Source organism: Plutella xylostella, chromosome Z, assembly GCF_932276165.1.
Source record: "Plutella xylostella chromosome Z, ilPluXylo3.1, whole genome shotgun sequence".
NCBI lineage: Eukaryota > Metazoa > Arthropoda > Insecta > Lepidoptera > Plutellidae > Plutella > Plutella xylostella.
In genome coordinates this window covers 2,624,027-2,642,129 of record NC_064012.1, presented here as the reverse complement: position 1 = coordinate 2,642,129, position 18,103 = coordinate 2,624,027, and the positions used below count along the sequence as shown (strand labels likewise).

General features: G+C 38.7%; 1 protein-coding gene across 4 annotated transcripts in view; it reads right to left on the bottom strand.

Moving 5' to 3' along the window:
• LOC105394165 (longitudinals lacking protein, isoforms H/M/V) overlaps window positions 1–17,409 on the bottom strand; it is a 31,404-nt gene extending 13,995 nt beyond the window's left edge. The window contains exons 1-8 of one of the 4 annotated variants that reach the window (XM_048632870.1): window positions 17,275–17,409; window positions 13,676–13,719; window positions 11,314–11,492; window positions 10,533–10,664; window positions 9,919–10,088; window positions 9,357–9,504; window positions 7,921–7,996; window positions 614–745 (exon numbers count right to left, since the gene is read on the bottom strand). In XM_048632870.1, coding sequence (XP_048488827.1) covers window positions 614–745; window positions 7,921–7,996; window positions 9,357–9,504; window positions 9,919–10,088; window positions 10,533–10,664; window positions 11,314–11,484 — 829 coding nt within the window. In that variant the 5' untranslated portion in view covers window positions 11,485–11,492; window positions 13,676–13,719; window positions 17,275–17,409. Of the gene's footprint in view, window positions 1–613; window positions 746–2,367; window positions 7,421–7,920; window positions 7,997–9,356; window positions 9,505–9,918; window positions 10,089–10,532; window positions 10,665–11,313; window positions 11,493–13,675; window positions 13,720–17,274 lie in introns of those variants that run through there. The other 3 variants (XM_048632871.1, XM_048632872.1, XM_048632874.1) reach the window with 3 other exon arrangements.
• Between the last annotated feature and the right edge of the window lie 694 nt (window positions 17,410–18,103).

Below are 18,103 nucleotides of genomic sequence, written 5' to 3'. Positions count from 1 at the left end.
CTATTTCGTTTTGACAGTTTGACACATGATAAACTGACAGTCGTGAATAGCATTTCAAGCTCGAACTTTAACAAAGAGAGGTAAAGCTGAAATTACAAGTAGGACGACGAAGCTGACGACTACCTGCACTGACCTAGCCTGTTTTCGTAAATAAGAAAATAAGCCTTCAGAATTTCATAACCGCATTGTGTATAGGTAGGTCAGTTATTGATAACACGATACATTTGTATAGTTTAGGCTCTTAATTAAAATAATTATGTTAACTAAAACGTACAACAGTTGTTGTTGTCGTCCCTTAGGACTTATCCTAACTTCTATGTCAGTAACCGCCAAAGAAGAATCGGTAGCTGTTCGGGTACCTAGGTAGAGCAATTTTCGAGACTATAAACCTCAAGATATCTGCGGGTCTTCCGCCTCTGTAAGGAGCGCAGAAGTCAAGGAGCCTAGGCCTAGAGCCTCCGAAAAAAGTTAGTTTTCCCTTGAGCATTGATTTGGTATTTCTAATAGGAGTCAAACATTGACAAGGCCTAAAACCCTTCCTTCTTTCAAGGAGACCCGTGCTCCAGCAGTGGCGACGTGATGGAAGTATAGTTAGTATATCGAAGGTACTCACTAGTGCTGGGTCCGGCAGTGGAGGGCAGCGGCTGCGAGGCGTGTTTCCTCAGCGGGGGAGTCTCCCCGGAGTTGCGCAGCCGCTCCTGGCGCTGCAGCAGGCGCCGGCGAGGGCATGAAGAGTTGCCGGCTTCTGTATGGGCGAAAGTGACATGTTTACTCCCGGGGATAGTGCTGGTAAAACATTCATTTTGACACTTGAGTCTCTTTTCAAGAATACCTAGGTCTTTAATCACACATACCTAATATGAGTTCCGATTCTGAGCTTAGACAACCCACGTTCCGAGTAATTTGACAGACATTCGGAAATGAAGCCTAAAGTTCATAGCTCATTAGAGTCACCCGTCACCCACCCCACACCGACCGCCTCGTCGCACGGCGTCAACTCGTTGACGACAGGTGGTCCACGGGTGGTAAACCAGTGGATCTTTACTCTGGCACTAGGAGCGGCGCATCGCCAACGTACCGTTCTCACGTGAACCACTCGCGGACAGCGCGCTTTCAACGTAAGGCATGTTTTCACCGAGTGGTCCACCCGCCGTGGGTGGACCACTTCACGAGGTGAATGTAACATGTTACACAGCGAGCATTCGTGCAGTCAGTACGTACGTAGTGTTACGGGTAAACCAGCCAGCAACTTGCCGATTTTAGAACACAGCGTTGCCTAACACGCTCTTTGTGTGTAATGTAACATAATGAGTGCAGTAGATGAGGGTGATCATTTTTTTAAAAAGCGTAGGTATACCTATTGATGAGCCAGTTAGTAATTAAAACCCCAGTACTTGAATACTCTGCACCGACAAGAGCGAATTATACCTACGTTAACTCAATTAGTCTGTAACTTGATTGAACGGGAAATTTTATATATTTTTTAAAGTTTCAGCATCAGCGTTTTACAAAGAGCACGATTTTTTCCAGCGAGAGATTTAAACGCTAATGAACAAATATTGCTTCGCTCCATCTAATGAAACTAAAAAAACCGTCCAAGTGCGAGGCGTACTCGTGCACGAAGGGTTCCGTAGCTACCTTATTTACCATTATCTAAAAATATAAACTTGCCAACTTAACATTTTTCATACTTAAACAAAGCTAACACGGCAGCGGCAGTTAGGTACTTACTAATGAATTTTATAGCAACTTCTACATAGTAAGTAGGTATCATATTTTACTCTGATTTTATTAGTCGTGTTGTGGTATCTACTCATAAATTAGCAAGTATGATAGCGTCCATGCCTTTTATAGATGAAAGCGTCAAACATAGATGTCTGTATTGTTTTTCGTTATGTTGATTGCATTGTGTCGTTGCTACCATTATAATAATTATCATAACATTCAAAATAATACCTATAAGTTTTTTTAGTCTTAAAGGATCATGGATGTGAATAAGGGCCTACATGGTTATCAAATTCTCCACGCGTTCCTGAGATAACAGGACAAACAGACAGACAGATAGGCAGACGGACAGCAAAGTGATCCTACATTTTCAGGTACGGCTGAACCCTAAAATGCGCTAAAGCCGGGTGTCTACTGTTCCGGAAATTCGAGCAGATAACAGAATAAAAACTGCAAATAATTTACAGGGAAACGGGATTAAATAAAGTTTCCTAGAAAAGTTGGGTCAAGTATTTTAATATTTAATTCATTTCTCGTATGTACTATTTGTTTATCACATCGACGGAGAAAAAAAAATACTTTTAAATACATCATTACGTCTAATAATCATAATATGGGTTACACATAAAATAAAAATCAGTGTTGCAGTTTTTATATAATCGTATATTCATTCAATCTCTAAACTTCTCTAGGAAGTTACAAACTTTTAACTTACAACTAAAATTCGAATAAAATTATAAAGATCGCTTACCATTGGACACATTTTTTGATGCCTATATTTTGTATTAGACATAATTTCTTGTTTCGTCACAATCTTCCTTTGAGACGTATTTATGGTGCATCCACAGGGCTGTTTTTTTCTGAACAACACCAAGCAACAAGATAACAGGTAACAATCTATAACTTCTCCCTATGATTTTATTTTTTTTATCTTATATCTTGGTCAGTAACATTTCAGAAACTTAGCTGGTCGAAAAGTGACTGCGGTGTGGACGCACCTTCGCGTACATTACGTCGGACCTCAGCGTCTGGTCGTCGGGGTAAGTCACTCTTAAGTATTTGATACGACAATACATAAGAGGGATAATCCCGGTATAATGTGATAGTTTAATATACATTGGAGCGACTTCGCTTATAGTCCGGACATAATGTGGTTACTCTTTTAGAAGAATGAGTCAAAAAAGGAAATGCCACAAAAAGGTCCCACCAGACAACAGGCTAGGCGTGACGCAAGCGTGCTACCGGGTGTATTAATACTATTTTGAGATGTCATTTATATGGAATTCCATACAATATGTACTGAGTCAATTTTAAGCCCCGTTGTGTGGAGGAACCTTAAGGTAACAAAGGACACATCGATATTACAAACCAAAACCATATCTCTTCCTGTTTCGAAGTGAGTACAAAATAAAACGAATATCAAAAGATTAACTGGCCTTCACCATAGCAACCCACATCCTTGTCTCACAAAGCAGGGATAAAGAGAGGGTAATAGGTTGATTTAAAAAATATGGGTAAACCTAGTCTATATACTATTTACACGCAACCGTCGCAGATCTTTCTTTAAGAAAACATTAGGTAAGCAGGTTAAAGGCAAATTACCTACACTGAATATAATGCGCAATATCATTATATTGTTTGCATTTACACTTTTCACACTAACATTAGGTAAAATTCATGATTCACTTATCTAAAAAATACGATTTAAATTACTTTATGAATCAAAATATCACGCATTTTGTTGGTTGGTTCTAAAATCATAGTATCAAGGACATTCTATGACTTAGGAAAATTAATCAGTTATATAAAATATTATTGCTGTTATGTTGGTAACTTGGTATTACAGAAAGTCCATCGGTTATCAAATCATAGCACGTAAGTTCTCAGATTCATAAAATAGGCAGTTATATAAAAAGAATGAATTGCTTTTATAGTGAATGTGTGCATGGTATGATTGAAAAAAAAAACCAATGACAGTTTTATACAGATTCTTAAAATCTATTAGATAGTTTTACATAAACAACATTATACTAGCTTTCCTCGTTCTAATCTGAGCTCCCTTTAAGGTCGATCGTACTATCAGTCCATGAAATGTAAATAAAAGTTATGCGTGAAATACTAATTATTACATAATTATTTACAACTATTTACAAAATGGGAAGTAACAAGTTGATTGAGAACACTGTATTTGACTGCAATATTGTGTTATGTTTGGAATTAGAATTAAATAGTGAATGAATTGAATAAAATAATGAAAAAAAATTGGGACTAGGACTCGTTAGTCATATGAGTTCCGAGTCATTAGACTCAAAAGACTGAGTCGTTAGAGTCCTCAAGGCGGAGAGGTAGGTAGAAAAGAGTCAAGATTGAATAAGAAAATGAAAAACTCGATGGATTTAGAGGACTGAATCAAGAGATACTTTCAAAGACTCGTCTTTCAGTTATTATTTTTTACATAAGAGTCCAAAAAAAGGACTCAAGTCTCGAAATGAAGCCAGAAAGACTTGAGTTTTTTAGCAGCACATAATTATGCAGTATTGCGGATTAATACAAATGTAAAAAATATATAATTAGTTGTATAAGGTGTAAAAAGAAGAGGAATTATAAACTACTGAATTGAAATTATTCGTAAAATAGAAAAACTGAGTTGAATCGCTTCCATACACACAACCAATTTATGTAAATTATTACTTGTATAAAGGCATTTACTTATAATTTTTGGGGATCACTCCCATAAAAACGTTTGTATTGCTTGTTTCGGTTCTACACATCTGAGATATCACTTGTGAAATTTTTCATCAGACTGCTAAATTACTGAAGAACTTATTACAAAAAAATGCAATCTTACATCTCTAAAATACAAAAAGTAAATGATAATAAAAGTTGCTTAGAAAATATTATCGAGTAAGTATGCTAAATTATAAAACGAGATCTCTTATTGTGGTCTAGATATTAAAATGAAAAATAAAATCTAATTGTAAACATAGGAATAAGCTAGCATTGTATGTTAGCCGATAATAATGGTCTCGCATCTAAAGGCACCATTTTTATATTGAGCAACGTACTTCATTGTTATTTTGTAAACTTTATGATTGGCTGCGTAAATGTTCCAAATTTTACAGTTCCAAAATAAAAATGTGCGCCTTCAGAATCGCTACCAATAAGAGGCGGTGCTATATTTAGTGTTTCATATAATTCCAACAGTTCATAAAAAATAATATTACCCTTTAAAAAAATACTAGTACTTATGTGACGAAATCACGCAAGAAAAAGTAATGATCAAACTTGTCTTCACTAATGGCTATAGTCAGTAATTAAAAAAAGTAACTAAAATATATCATAATTATAGAATCTTACTGTTAATCATGGCATAAATTAAGCAATCGTATAATTCTTAATTTCATTCGATTTTTATTTCATTTAATTTTAATCATAAAATACTTTCAATATGTATACACAACATGTACACATAAAATACCAGACATCTATTACAGCATTTAGTACATTCGTTATATATTGTATAAAAATAAATATTTAAAAGTTTCTAGCACTGTCACACTAGTTAGTACTTTTTACTTGAAGTTATTTAAATAAGTAAGTATTACTATATTAACACTGGCTTGTTGGCATATTTCCACACTGAGATATGTTGGACTTGAGTATATTGCGAGTCACCTAGAGTATTTACACTGCCGCCTCGATTAATCGTTATTATTAGAATATGTATTAAAATGCGGTTATTGACTTAGATTATTTTTCAAATCAGATATCTCACCATAATGTCTATACCAAAAAAGGGACACTTATTGCTTTTCTTCAACATTGCTAACAATTTTACAATATACTATAAATATTATAATGCAAACTGTATTATAGCTAGCATGATATGGTATACGAATAGTGGCTGTATTACCATTTTAAAATACTATTTACAAGCTAACATCGCATTAAAATGATATGGTATTGTTTCCATAACACATTAATAAGTAAAGCTAGTATTAATAATTACGGTAAAAAATAAATGCATAAAGTAAAATACTGCTAATATATGAAAAGGCGGTAAGTCTAAGGACTTGGTTCTAAAACTACACATTCATCCAACTTTTATTAACTTTACTATACTTTAATTAAGTATTTCGGGGCACCTCTAAGTTAGATTATTCACTGGCGTTCTTTTAAGGCAGCATTTAGTACATAAATGCAATATTTGTAGGTAATCAAAACTTATTCAAAAACGATAGATAAGCTTTGGTATATATTCTAATGTTTTTGAACGATATTAACCATGCTCCAAGCAATCGCCGGAACAAAAATACTTTTAGAGGTAGATTCGCTTGAACAATGCATGATTTCTTTCATTTGTAAAACTCAAGTACAAAAGCTGCTAAAAAATCGTAATCCTACGGTAATATAAAACTAGGGATGTGTGTAAGATAAACACTTAACGAATAATATTGAGTTATCACAATCATCTAATGCATCAAACTAAACATTGTGCATGACAAGACCGAGCAACTAAACCGACTCAAGCTTACGTCACTATTTGAGATCTAATAAGACGTGAATTATGGCAAATATATCATTCAATAAAATTGAACATATTGCTCAATGTATTGCTATATTCTAAAGATCCTTATACTGTAGAGCGAGTACCTTCCAGCTTGTTGAACCATTTCATCTATCTACTACTAATACTAGGCCGGTGTTCATCAGTTGCGGTGATTCTGCGATGGACACTAAGCAATAGGTCAACACCGCAGGCTTAGCTCACAAAGGCAAGTTACACATTTACAACATAACCAACTGTTTAACTCTGTACACTGTTCGCATCATCACACAAAGGCCCCTGAGTAATAAACGTTACACTATAATCGTATATTAAGTTACAAATCGTTCATTATTCGAGACAGAATCGCACATGTATTGCTCGTGTGTAGATCACTGGGCGGTCAGTTGACGTAGGTGTTCTGGGGCGGGAAGGGCGCGAGCGCGTCGCACGGCCAGTCGGCTGGCCACTGCTCGGGTCACAACGAGTACGCGTCGACGGTGGCGCCCTCCGCGGCCTCATTCTATTGCATCGTGTTGAAGTTGAGCTGGTGCAAGTTGATGGGCGAGTGGTGCGCGAGCGAGTGCAGCGGGTAGTCGCCGGGGCGCGAGTCGATGAAGCCGACGACGGGCACGGCGTGCGCGGCGTGCGCGGCGTGCGGCGGACACACCAACAGCTGCTGCTCCGCCGGCTGCTCGTCCTTGGTCTCGGGCGGCGGCGTGGTGTGCTCGCGCTTGATGCGGCTCTTGATGCTGGGCCGGTTGTTGGGGTAGCCCTTCTTCTTGTACTCGAGCCACAGCGTGCGGTTGTTGACGCCGAACATGCGCGCCGCCTTGCAGAAGCCGATGCCGCCGAAGCGCACGGCCTCGAGCGCGCGCTGGAAGTTCTCCTCGGCCTGCGGGTTGGAGGTGCGGCGGCGCTTGGCGGGCGCGGGCGGGTCGGGCGCCGGCGGGTCCGCGCACGACGGGCCCGGCGACGGCTGCACGGCGCCGTACTCGCCCAGCTCCAGCCCCATGTGGTTCAGCATGTAGCCGCCCATGCCGTCCTGCACCGCGCCCCCCGCCGCCCCCGCTGTCGCCCCCGCCGCCGCCCCGCCCCCTACGCACGAGTACCGCGGGTACGCGTGCTCCATCATATTCCACTGTCCTCCTGGGAAGAGAGATAAACGTTTTCAATCAGTATCAACAGTCGCTACGCGCTACTCGAGAGGTCTCGGCGCTTAGCTGCCGAGTGGCCGGACCATTCGGCGGCTAAGGCGGGCGGCGAGCGCTAATTTTTGCACACTCTAATTCTACTTAAATCATTGATCTCCCTTCCCTGGAAAGCAAGCGTTATATACGAGCCGTGTTATCCGTCACGTCGCAGTTCAAAGCACTTTTCACTGACACCGACCGACCGGGTTAATCGCGGAGGAATGAAGCTTTTAAGTTCGAAATATTCGCTTGACAGCGTTAGTTAGGGCGAGGCGATCACGGGATCACGTCGCTCGAGAACCGATAGCGTGAAGAAATGAAGCGCACTAAACAGGCAGCTTTATTTCAGTTTCAAATGATCATGAATGAATGTTTATGAAGGCGAAGGGAGGAAGTCAATAGTTGTAATAGAAATATAATGATGGCGCATGATAGAGAGCGGTGCGTGACACTCACCCTGGGAGAGGCCGGGCGGGTTGGTCTCCATCAGCAGCGGGTCGTCGCTGTGCATGTTGTTCGGCGTCTCTTCAGTCTGTGGACAAAACAATAACATTACAAATACAGTTAAGCGAGACAATTTCTTTAGCCAGTAATAGAGTCAACAACAGAACTATTATATATTTCGTATTGTGTATAAAAAGTTTATAGTCTCACATAAGTACATTCATGGTCATGCGTAGGATCATGTATTGCGCGTCACCCAGATCCAAATACGTCACACATCTATGGAAAACCACTATCGGGAAATCTGATCTTATTCTTCTCTGAACAATAGTGATAATAGCCTTTACTCTGAAAATAGCGCACCCCATTGTGCCTTTGTTATCGGATTAAAAGGAGAAAGGGTATCTTTGTATCGAGTTCTAATAACTCTTCTTTTGTAAAGACGTTTTATCTGACGCAACTACACCTTCAGACGTAGCTCTAAGAATATACGCTCCTTTGTACACGCGCTATTATAATGAAAAGTCCCTAGTTTTCTTTAAAATCTTCTTGTACTTATGAAGACTTATTCATCATGTACATTATTTCAGTCGGTTTTAATTGCCACTATTTAAAACAACAATGACTTTCAAGTTTTCATTGATCTTCTTCACCCATCATAATTATTATGATTTTGTACCGACGACGTATTGTTCGGGTAAATTGCAGCATAATATCACTTCAACTTTAGGCGCAGTAGTATTTTACGGGGCTCATCAAACACGCTCTTTATTACATTCTTCAGCTATTCAAGATAAGGCCATCAATTCACTACTAACCTAAAATACCTCAGATAAAGATGATACATGACTCGGGGACCCCTTCCCTCCATCCACTACTAACACGTTTCGAGCTCGCTCATTCGCATACGACACGACATGCCACGTTCTTCAACTGTTCAACAGTCTGTTCAACAGGCGGAGTCTCACCACCCTGAGGCGACTCTCCTTGTGAGTACTGTGGCTATACGCGGCAGCGGCTAGATCCACTGCTCCTTGGATCCCTGATGTCAGACTGCCGTATCTATCTATCTATCTATCTTTTCATAACCGAAAATCAGTCCTTCGACCCAACCTTTTGAAGAACTTCAATATTTACTTTTTTATGTAACGCTAACTGCCAGTTTCTACAACTCTATCTATGCATAACTGGTAGTTACTTTCATACGATTTTGACATAATCAAAAGTAACAATCTGTCAAAATCGTATGAAAGTAACTACCAGTTATGGATAGATAGAGTTATAGAAACTGGCAGTTATTAGTGTGTCGTCTACGTTACCTGTACCTGTTGTTGCGCGTCGACGGCGCGGTCGTCCCGGTAGCCGAAATCAGTGCTTCGACCCTAGCTTTTAAGAACTTTAATATTGAACACTTTTTCATTGAACGGTTAGTGTGTAGTCTACGTTACCTGTACCTGTTGTTGCGCGTCGACGGCGCGCTCGTCGCGGTAGCGGCGCTGCGGCAGGCTGCTGAGCGTGACGGCGTCCTGCCGCGCCGGCTCCAAGCCCGCCGCCTCCATCGCCGGCTGCTGGCTGCCGTTGGATAGGCGGCGGAACCTGGGAGCGGGGGATTATTTAGTTATTTAATTATTCCGTAAGTCATAGAGGCATGGCAATACAAAAAAACATTGGTTTTCGCCCGTAACTCAAGGTACTTCAAAATAAGGTGAGAACTATTTTCCCTTTGCCTTACTAAGGGTAAAAACCAATTACAATAGCACACGTTTTTATTAGAGCTTTGTCTTCTGATCTAGAATATAAATCTGTATTTCAGAGGACAGAATCTTTAAATTAGGGTACTTATTGGTAAAACACTAAGTAATATGCTTAACATGCAGACTATACTTGTTAGTGAAAAATGTTTTGAGAGTGATTGACAGTGATGGGTATCAGTAGCTATCACAAATAAATAATAATGTATGCATTGTGTAAACTGAAAACCATGTTCAGCCAGTATATCATGGCACTCACTTCCTTCGTTTAGCAGATGGTGAGTTGCAAGGGGACGAGCTCAGCCTCTGCTGGTCTTCGTCATTGTGCGACACGAACTCTGAGATAGACCCCTGGGAGCGGGTGAGCGAGGTGGACTCAGGCATCTCCGTCAGGCCCTTGATCTTCAACATCTTGGCCGTCTCTAGCACCTGCAGGGTGAGGAAGTATGGTTGAGTTTGGTTGGGTAAAATATAAGTGGCAAAGTTTAGTTGTGCCTGTTTAGCATAGGAAGTTGTAAGTTTATAGTTTTCGTATGCATGTGAATTGAGCAAGTTAGCAATAATATGTTGATCTTTTACTCATATAAGTGTACAAATGTGTAAATATTCTGAGATAGGATACATCACCAGTTGCGACTCTACAGAACGCTTCTTCCGAGAGGTGAACAAGCTACTGAATGCTTACCAATTACAAAATGAACCAATGGGGTGATATCTAATCCGCAAAGCCATTTGTCGCCGCTCGGCCTTTTTACTTAAACCTTTATCATCATGCGTTCATGAACTCATCATTGTGCTACCTCTTATTTGTAGATATAATTCTATGAAAATTGGGTTAAGTATATGTAACTAGTTATAGGGTACAATGTATACCTGAGGCAGTTGCTCCTGTGACACGTTGACCTCCCCATAGTACATGAAGTCGACCATGATGCGCAGGTCCGAGTATTTCACGTCCTTGAGGATCACGATCGGGTGTCGCGACGGATTCTCCGTGAACAGCGTCTAAGGGGAGGAATATTTATACAGGATGTTGATAAGGGTTAAGTAAAGGGTGATTCAGGGGACCCTATATGCATTAAGAACAGTTCTGGCATCAATTTTGCAAGATAGTATTGCCAGTTGAGACACTTTTTGAATGTGAATGGTATTGCAATAAAGTAATTAGGTCACCGATAAAAGTAACTTTTAAGCTACAAAGGACACATTTATTACGTGTAATTGATATAAGTAGGGTGTAATAATATACCTGTACAATGTTGCAAAAATTCTATTGTAATGCGAAATCAGGTCACATAAATTGTAAGTCAAAAGAACCTTTGTTCTGGAAATGCGTAAAGATGTACTTTCACCGTAATTTATAAAATTTCTTGGGCTGTGTGATTTACTGGGCATAGCTTTTTTTGGACCTCTATAAGGAGGCTGTTAAAATAGCGTGGTACATCTTCCAGCCCCTTGGAAAGACATAAGACAGGTAGCATATGGATGAGGAAGGTCGAAGACAGTCTTGTGGCATTCCTTGGAAAGAGCACTTGAGCAATTACGGGCTAATTTTAATGACTGTCTCAGATAGTGAAGAATAGGAAATGTTTGACAGCGAGAACACCTTATATATTAAGCGGAAAGTCCACTGAAACTCATACGGTTTCCTTACCTGAAAGTAGACGCTGCATGCCGACAAGACGACCTTGTGCGCTTGGAGGTGCCGGCCCTCAGCGGCCAGGGTGACGTCCACCAGCGACTCGGTGTTGAGCAGAGTGGTGAATACCGAGATGAAGTTGGGCTGGTGGTTGTTCCAACGTAGGCAGAACTGTTGGATCGACATGGTGGATTCTGCAAAGAGGCGAAGTTTGTATTAGTAAGTTTGTAGGACTAAAGGAAAGTTCATTGGCCAAATGGGATCTTTAGCAATGAATGTGTTCAGAGCATCAGAATACACAAATAATGGTCAGACAGTAACACAAATACCTTGAGAAGCTTGTTGCAGATGTGCGCCTATAACAATTTTTCATGTTAACAGGCGAAATATTTTAAACTGATACATTCAATATACCTATTTTTTACTTTAAGGGTGTCATTTAAACGATCGCCAATTAAATCCGTTTTGAATTTGCTAAATAATAGGTTTGAAGGCAAAATAGTAGATTTGCCAGCAAATTTTTGCCCCCAAACAATTTTAAATCAATTCAACAATTAATCACTTAAAATTGCCGGGATTTATGATCAAGTGGCAAGTTAACATTTATGTATATATTTTAATAGGTATGTCCACATAACTCGATGTTATGTTTAATATTTAAATGAAACAAAAAATTAAGTTTAAATCATCAATATTCTTAATTAAAAACAACATAAACAACCTTCTTCTAATTATAACTTAAACCTTAATCTTCTTCTAATCAAAAGCAATCTTATTGTAATTAAAACTTAAACTTCCTCTTTTCATCATCATCATCATCAGCCAATAATCATCCACTGGTGGAGATAGATCCGCTCCCAAGGAGTGCCACAACATTCGGTCCTCTGCCTTCCTCATCCAACCACTACCGGCTATCCGCCTAAGATCGTCAGTCCAGCGGGCAGGAGGGCGTCCCACGCTCCGTTTGCCTGTTCGTGGTCTCGACTCGAGAACTCGTCTACCCCAACGGTTATCGGTTCTTCGGCAGATATGACCAGCCCACTGCCTCTTCAGCTTGCATATTTTGACAGCTAAGTATGTCGGTAACCTTGGTCCTCTGACGGATAATCTCATTTCTGATACGATCCATCAGAGAAACTCCAAGCATAGCTCTCTCCATAGCACCGTCTCCGCTAATTTGTAAACTCATGTATTAAATTGCTAACGAATTATAATGTTTTAATAACTGGACCAATCATAATGTAACTACTGCAATGCTGATAAAATATGAATTAAAAAGAAATCGCAACATGCGACCTAGAGTCAATATATTTGCTGGCAAATCTACTATTCTGCGGGCGCAGTTATTATTTGAGGAGCAAAAATAATATACTGCATACAAAGTTTTTATTTATGTCATGAACTCAAATTTTTTGGCAATCCATCTATTATTTCAGATTTTTGTATTGATATTATTTGCTGATTCATACCAGAGGACACTTTTTATTTATTTGAGGACAAAAATATATTGTTGCGGTTGATCTATTAATTTGCTGATACAAGTTGATGACAAAAATAAACTTTGCTGGCAAGAAATATAGTTCCCTTACTTTAATACTAACAGGTACACACAAATAAACTTTAAATATACCGTTATTCTTTTGCGTTCCGAAGCCAGGGCGAAGCCAGGGCGAAGCCTCTACATTTATTGCTCCATTTACAAAAGTAATAAATAAATTATCAGAAATCGATTTTACAATAGGAAACAAGCAGGCAACCTAGTCTCAACCTAGCCCTCTCACATACTGGTGCGAGCAAGGTGGGTGAGTCTTAATTTTTCAATATGGCTTCGAATTTGCTCTTGTGACTGAAACATAATGAATAATTCAATGTTCATTGAACTGTATCCACTGTACGCGACCTTGCTCAGAGGAAACGCGTCAATATTCCCGCATAGTTTTCACAAGGGTTGTATCAAGGTGACAATCGCCCACGTAGTTTTCTTTAATGTGGCCTTCATACAGTCGAATTCATCAAATAAATAAGTATGCAAGTTCGTGTCTTCAAATGTGCCTACAGTAATATTAGCATGAACTATGGTACTATGGTCGTTGTGATTGTCACTGAGAGGAAGCCGACAAAACCTAAGATTGACAGGCAGAAGCAGTAATGTTAAGTTTTACTAGCCTGGACATTTATAAAGATTCTAGGGAGAGGCCTTAGGACAGCTGTTAACGATTAGAGGCTCATATTAAATTCATGGAGCCAACTGTTCGTAGGACGCACCAAAATGCCAAGAAGAAGTAAAGTTACTTTAAAATTCAAAACCTACTAAATAGTTATAGGTAAAACTTAAATGAAGACCAAGTAAAGTAAGGTTTTTATTGTTATTTCATACCTGATCAAAATTTCTCTTCTGGAAGTTCACTCAGGGACTCTTTACTGTGAAATAAAACAATAACATTATTTTAGTAAATATATTAGGTATAAATAGTGACGCTTCAACATCTAACTTTCTTTCTTTCTAATGTCACAAGCAATTTATAAAATATTTATTCATTGTACTTTATTTCTACTGTAAATCAAAGTTAGTTTAGATTTCATGGTCTGCTCTTTTATAAAACAATAGGTAAGATTGAACAAGAATGGTGTCGATCTAAATCGCCTTTGAGGAATATATAAGTCATTGCCAAAAAGTGAGATATAATAATGTAAGAAAATAACATAATAGAAACCATTGCCAAAAAGTATATTCAGCGACTGGCAAAATATGGAAGATAAAACTTAGTCAAAAGCTATAAAATAAAATATTGATAAGTGATTATAATATAAATCTACACCTAAGTTACCTACAAAAAAGAATCTTTCGTCGAAGATATATTCGGCATGCACTGCAACCTTACGTTATCAAAGTTATACTGTATTTAAATTCGCCAGAGCTGTTTAAATAATCACAAGGCGGGAAAAGTCCTACAGGGCGGAAATGAAAGAATAACCAAAACCCAAGGTTTAGGAATAAACCAAATTACCCTAAGGCCGCGTCCACGACGCCAGCAGGTGGAGCGGCGGCAACTAAATGAAGTACTAGTATTTAGTTTGTGGAGTCGGAGATCTGTACTCCGCCATAGAGAGTAAATAATGCTCTGTCCGTGTCGCTCGCTCCGCCCGCTGCTTGGCTACGTGGACACGGCCTAAGTGCTTGTTCATAAATTGAGCTAGTGGCGCGGTAGCGGGCACCGTCACCTAGACCGCAGGCGTATTTCGATGTAAAGTGTCAATTTCTCCATAGTCGGTTAGAGCATAACCAGGTATTAGTGGTTGACTTTTGACACATCTGTCAAGAATTTTAAATGGTTAGATAACCGACTATGGAGAAATTGGCACCAACACTTTCATATCACGTCATATGTTTGATATTTAGTGACCGCGCCCAGAACTTCAATTTGAAAAAGCACTAACCTAGGCGTAAATGAGCTAATAACTTCACATGAGGTAGTGATAGAGCCTTCTGTCACAAGTATTCACAGCTGTTCAGCTGCTTCTCGTTGGGCCTCCCTAGAGGCCCTAATACTGGACCGCAAATTATCATTACGATTTCAATTCATCTGTCCCATAGTCCTATTTTCACTCTACTCATTTCAGCATAGACATTCTTTCGTTATACATTGCCGGATATGCCGGCGCGACTGCATGCTTAATTGTTAGTGGATTTGTTATAGTTATAACGGAATTCCTACGGAAAAAAACCTTTTAGGGAGTAGTGAAGCCCGCGGGTAAAAGCTGACTACAAATACGATACGTAAATCCTTTAGGCTTTAATGGCTTTGGCAAAAAGCGTCCAATGACTAATTTGGTCTGATGGAAATGCCGGCGCGACTGCATGCTATAGGGTGGTACAAAAGTGGTAAGTATACTAAATCGAAATAGGGTGACTACAGAAGTCATTGTAAACATTATCTACGAAAAGTCGAAGAATAAAAGTTGTAAGTATACTTACCACTTAAGAAAAAATAGTTATAATTTTTCATGATGTTTGAGTATAATAATTCAGAGTTGTTATAGAATGAAAACAAGGTCTGTTCAGAAATACGCAGTTGATTATTCATGTACTTAAATGTTTATTTACTTTTAAAACAGAAGACATACAGAGTGAGTCTGAGATGCATATCCGAAAGCAGGTGCGTGCAGAGAGCTCTTAATTCTGATCAATTTTGTTTTTAAGGGTCTAGACAGACGGACCGCATTTCAACTGCAGTGGTGTCAACTGCATTCAAACTGCATCTGAACTACAATTTGCAGTTGGATTGCAGTTGAAATGCGGTCGGTCTGTCTAGAGTTCTAGACCCTAATTGCTACTGATTGGTTTGACTGACTGAATTGTTTCGAGACTTTGTTTGACTAGTAATAATTATGTTGAAAGTCAACTGTTATTTTTATTAATCATACTATGTCGATCAATATTTTATTTTTGGAAAAGGGCAATACAAGCTACAGTGCGGAAAAAACAAAGAAAAAATATTTGAGTGCAACTTCAATTTCCAACAGCTTAAATGTAGTCTATAACAGCAGGTATTCTGCAGGATTAGACTGAATTCAGGTCTCTAATCCTATACACCCTCCATAATGTAGGTGTATTTCATAATCTTAACCAATCACATCCCCACTGGTGGGGCACAGGTCTCCTTCCAATGAAGAAAGGGTTACAGGCCTTATTCCTCCATGCAGCCCTAGTGCGGGATTCAAACACAAGCAAGCTTGAACTGAGAGATGTATTTTAATATCCAGAATGTCATTGCCATCTTTTCTACTGTTACCAACCTAAACCAAATTCTCTAAACTGGAGATGTGCTTTACTAAAAAGTTACATGTGCATGATAATGGCATCTATTTAACTCCATAGAATGTCTACGCAATTTTATCCTGTATACCCAAATATAAATTCAGTAATTGTAAATTAGTTCATGAGGTAATACATATTTAATGGAGTCAAATGTGCATAATAAAACCTATGAAAGAAAGTAAATATTGTTATGCTTTAGGAATATCTATTTATTTATTTAATTGAAATCTACATTTTTGGTTTGTGGTGCTGGTCTTAGACACCAATAATTTCAGAATAATTAATAATGATTTTTTATTGAAGTACATTTTTTTATTTATTATGGTTGGTTGATGCATTGGTGCCATTGGTAAATCCTCTCTGAAATAAGTTTTAGCATCAACCATATTGTATTTGTCAGATGTACCTACAAATTGTGAGATAAAACCTTAGAATCATACAAAACAATATATTTTGCCAAAGAAGCAAATTCTTATTATATCTTCATAAAAGCTGATGCAGTAAGTGAAATAGAAAGTGATTAAGTAGTGATTCCTGTAGGGTTCTTTTATCATCAACATAAACCTTTAGATACTCTCAATGTAGCCATTCAGTGTAACTTACCTAATTTGTTTGTATAAATGCGAGTCTTTGTCTCCCGCTAAACTGTACTGCAGTTTGGGAGTATATATATGTAATTTGTAAGTTATACTCTGATCAACAATAAACGTTTATAAAAAAAAAATAAACGTTTATAAAAAAGAAAAAAAAAAAAAAATTCTCGTCCAGGCAGCAATATTTCACATAATATAGCTGAGCTCTTGAAAACTAGATGATTTTGTCTCTTTTATCTTTCACTCGTCTAATAAAGTTGAATTTTAAACGTAACTCTTCTTACAACGATTGTAAAAACCTTTGTTTGTACGCTTTACCAGAAGTAAGCGAAATAACTTACAATACTAAAGCCACGGTCTCTTTTGCCTAAAAATAACATTGTATAAGACATATATCGTTTCAGAGCCCACCGCACGTGTTGTTATGACGCTAGCACGTTAAATTACAGAAAAAATAAGGTAGATGTATGACGACAAGACCACCGCGAACACCGTGCATTCCTCGGAATCAATAACAACGCAGGCGACAACTTAGTTTTATGATTGAGAAAATTGTTTCCTTACCCATATTGTAATTTTGAAATGTACACTAGTCTTCAGCGCAGATTTTCAATCAATTCAAGCAGTAAAATTTAATATATTTTTTCAGAAATAATAATTTTACAACGATGACCCACGCCAAACCCACGCCGACTTTTGTTGCCATAGGAAAAAAATATATAACAACTTTAAGTAAATGTCAAAAAAAACTGGTAGTTTGTTAAAAATAAGAAGGTATACACTCTTGCACATTCGGAATATCAATAGGCTGGCCTAAACAAGATGTGAGTTGCTATCCAAGCTAAAACAATCGTTTAACATTACTTTCCACTCCCTGTTGAGATAATTTCGCGGAAGATTACGATTGACGAAGAATGATATCAATAAAGAAGAACGCACTATGTTTTTTTCCCCACCAGAGACACTATATCCAACATTATCTTGTCGTTTAGCGTTTCAGTACGGATGGTCTCATGTCTTATAGACCTTATGAGTAGCTTGCAGAATGCGACGTAGTATGGTACGGATGTACGGATAGTAGGACGCATTCCTGGACATAGTGGACATAGTACCTGACTGGACTTGACTTGCCTATGTTAAACAGTTAGGGAAGAGGTTTTCTATTTTGTATGCCCTTTTATGTTTGTTAAGGGCCCTACTCACGCCCACTCACGCTGCAGGGTCATTAAGTACCTATTTAAGATACCGGTCTGTGCAAGTTCACAAGTAACCACGCCGTAGAATAATGTTGGAACAAAGGTAGGTATATAAAAGAAAAAAAGTACCTAGTTAACTGATTTGGCATCAACGCACAGCCCAAACGGCGCAAGCTACAATCAATGTCCCAGAAGAC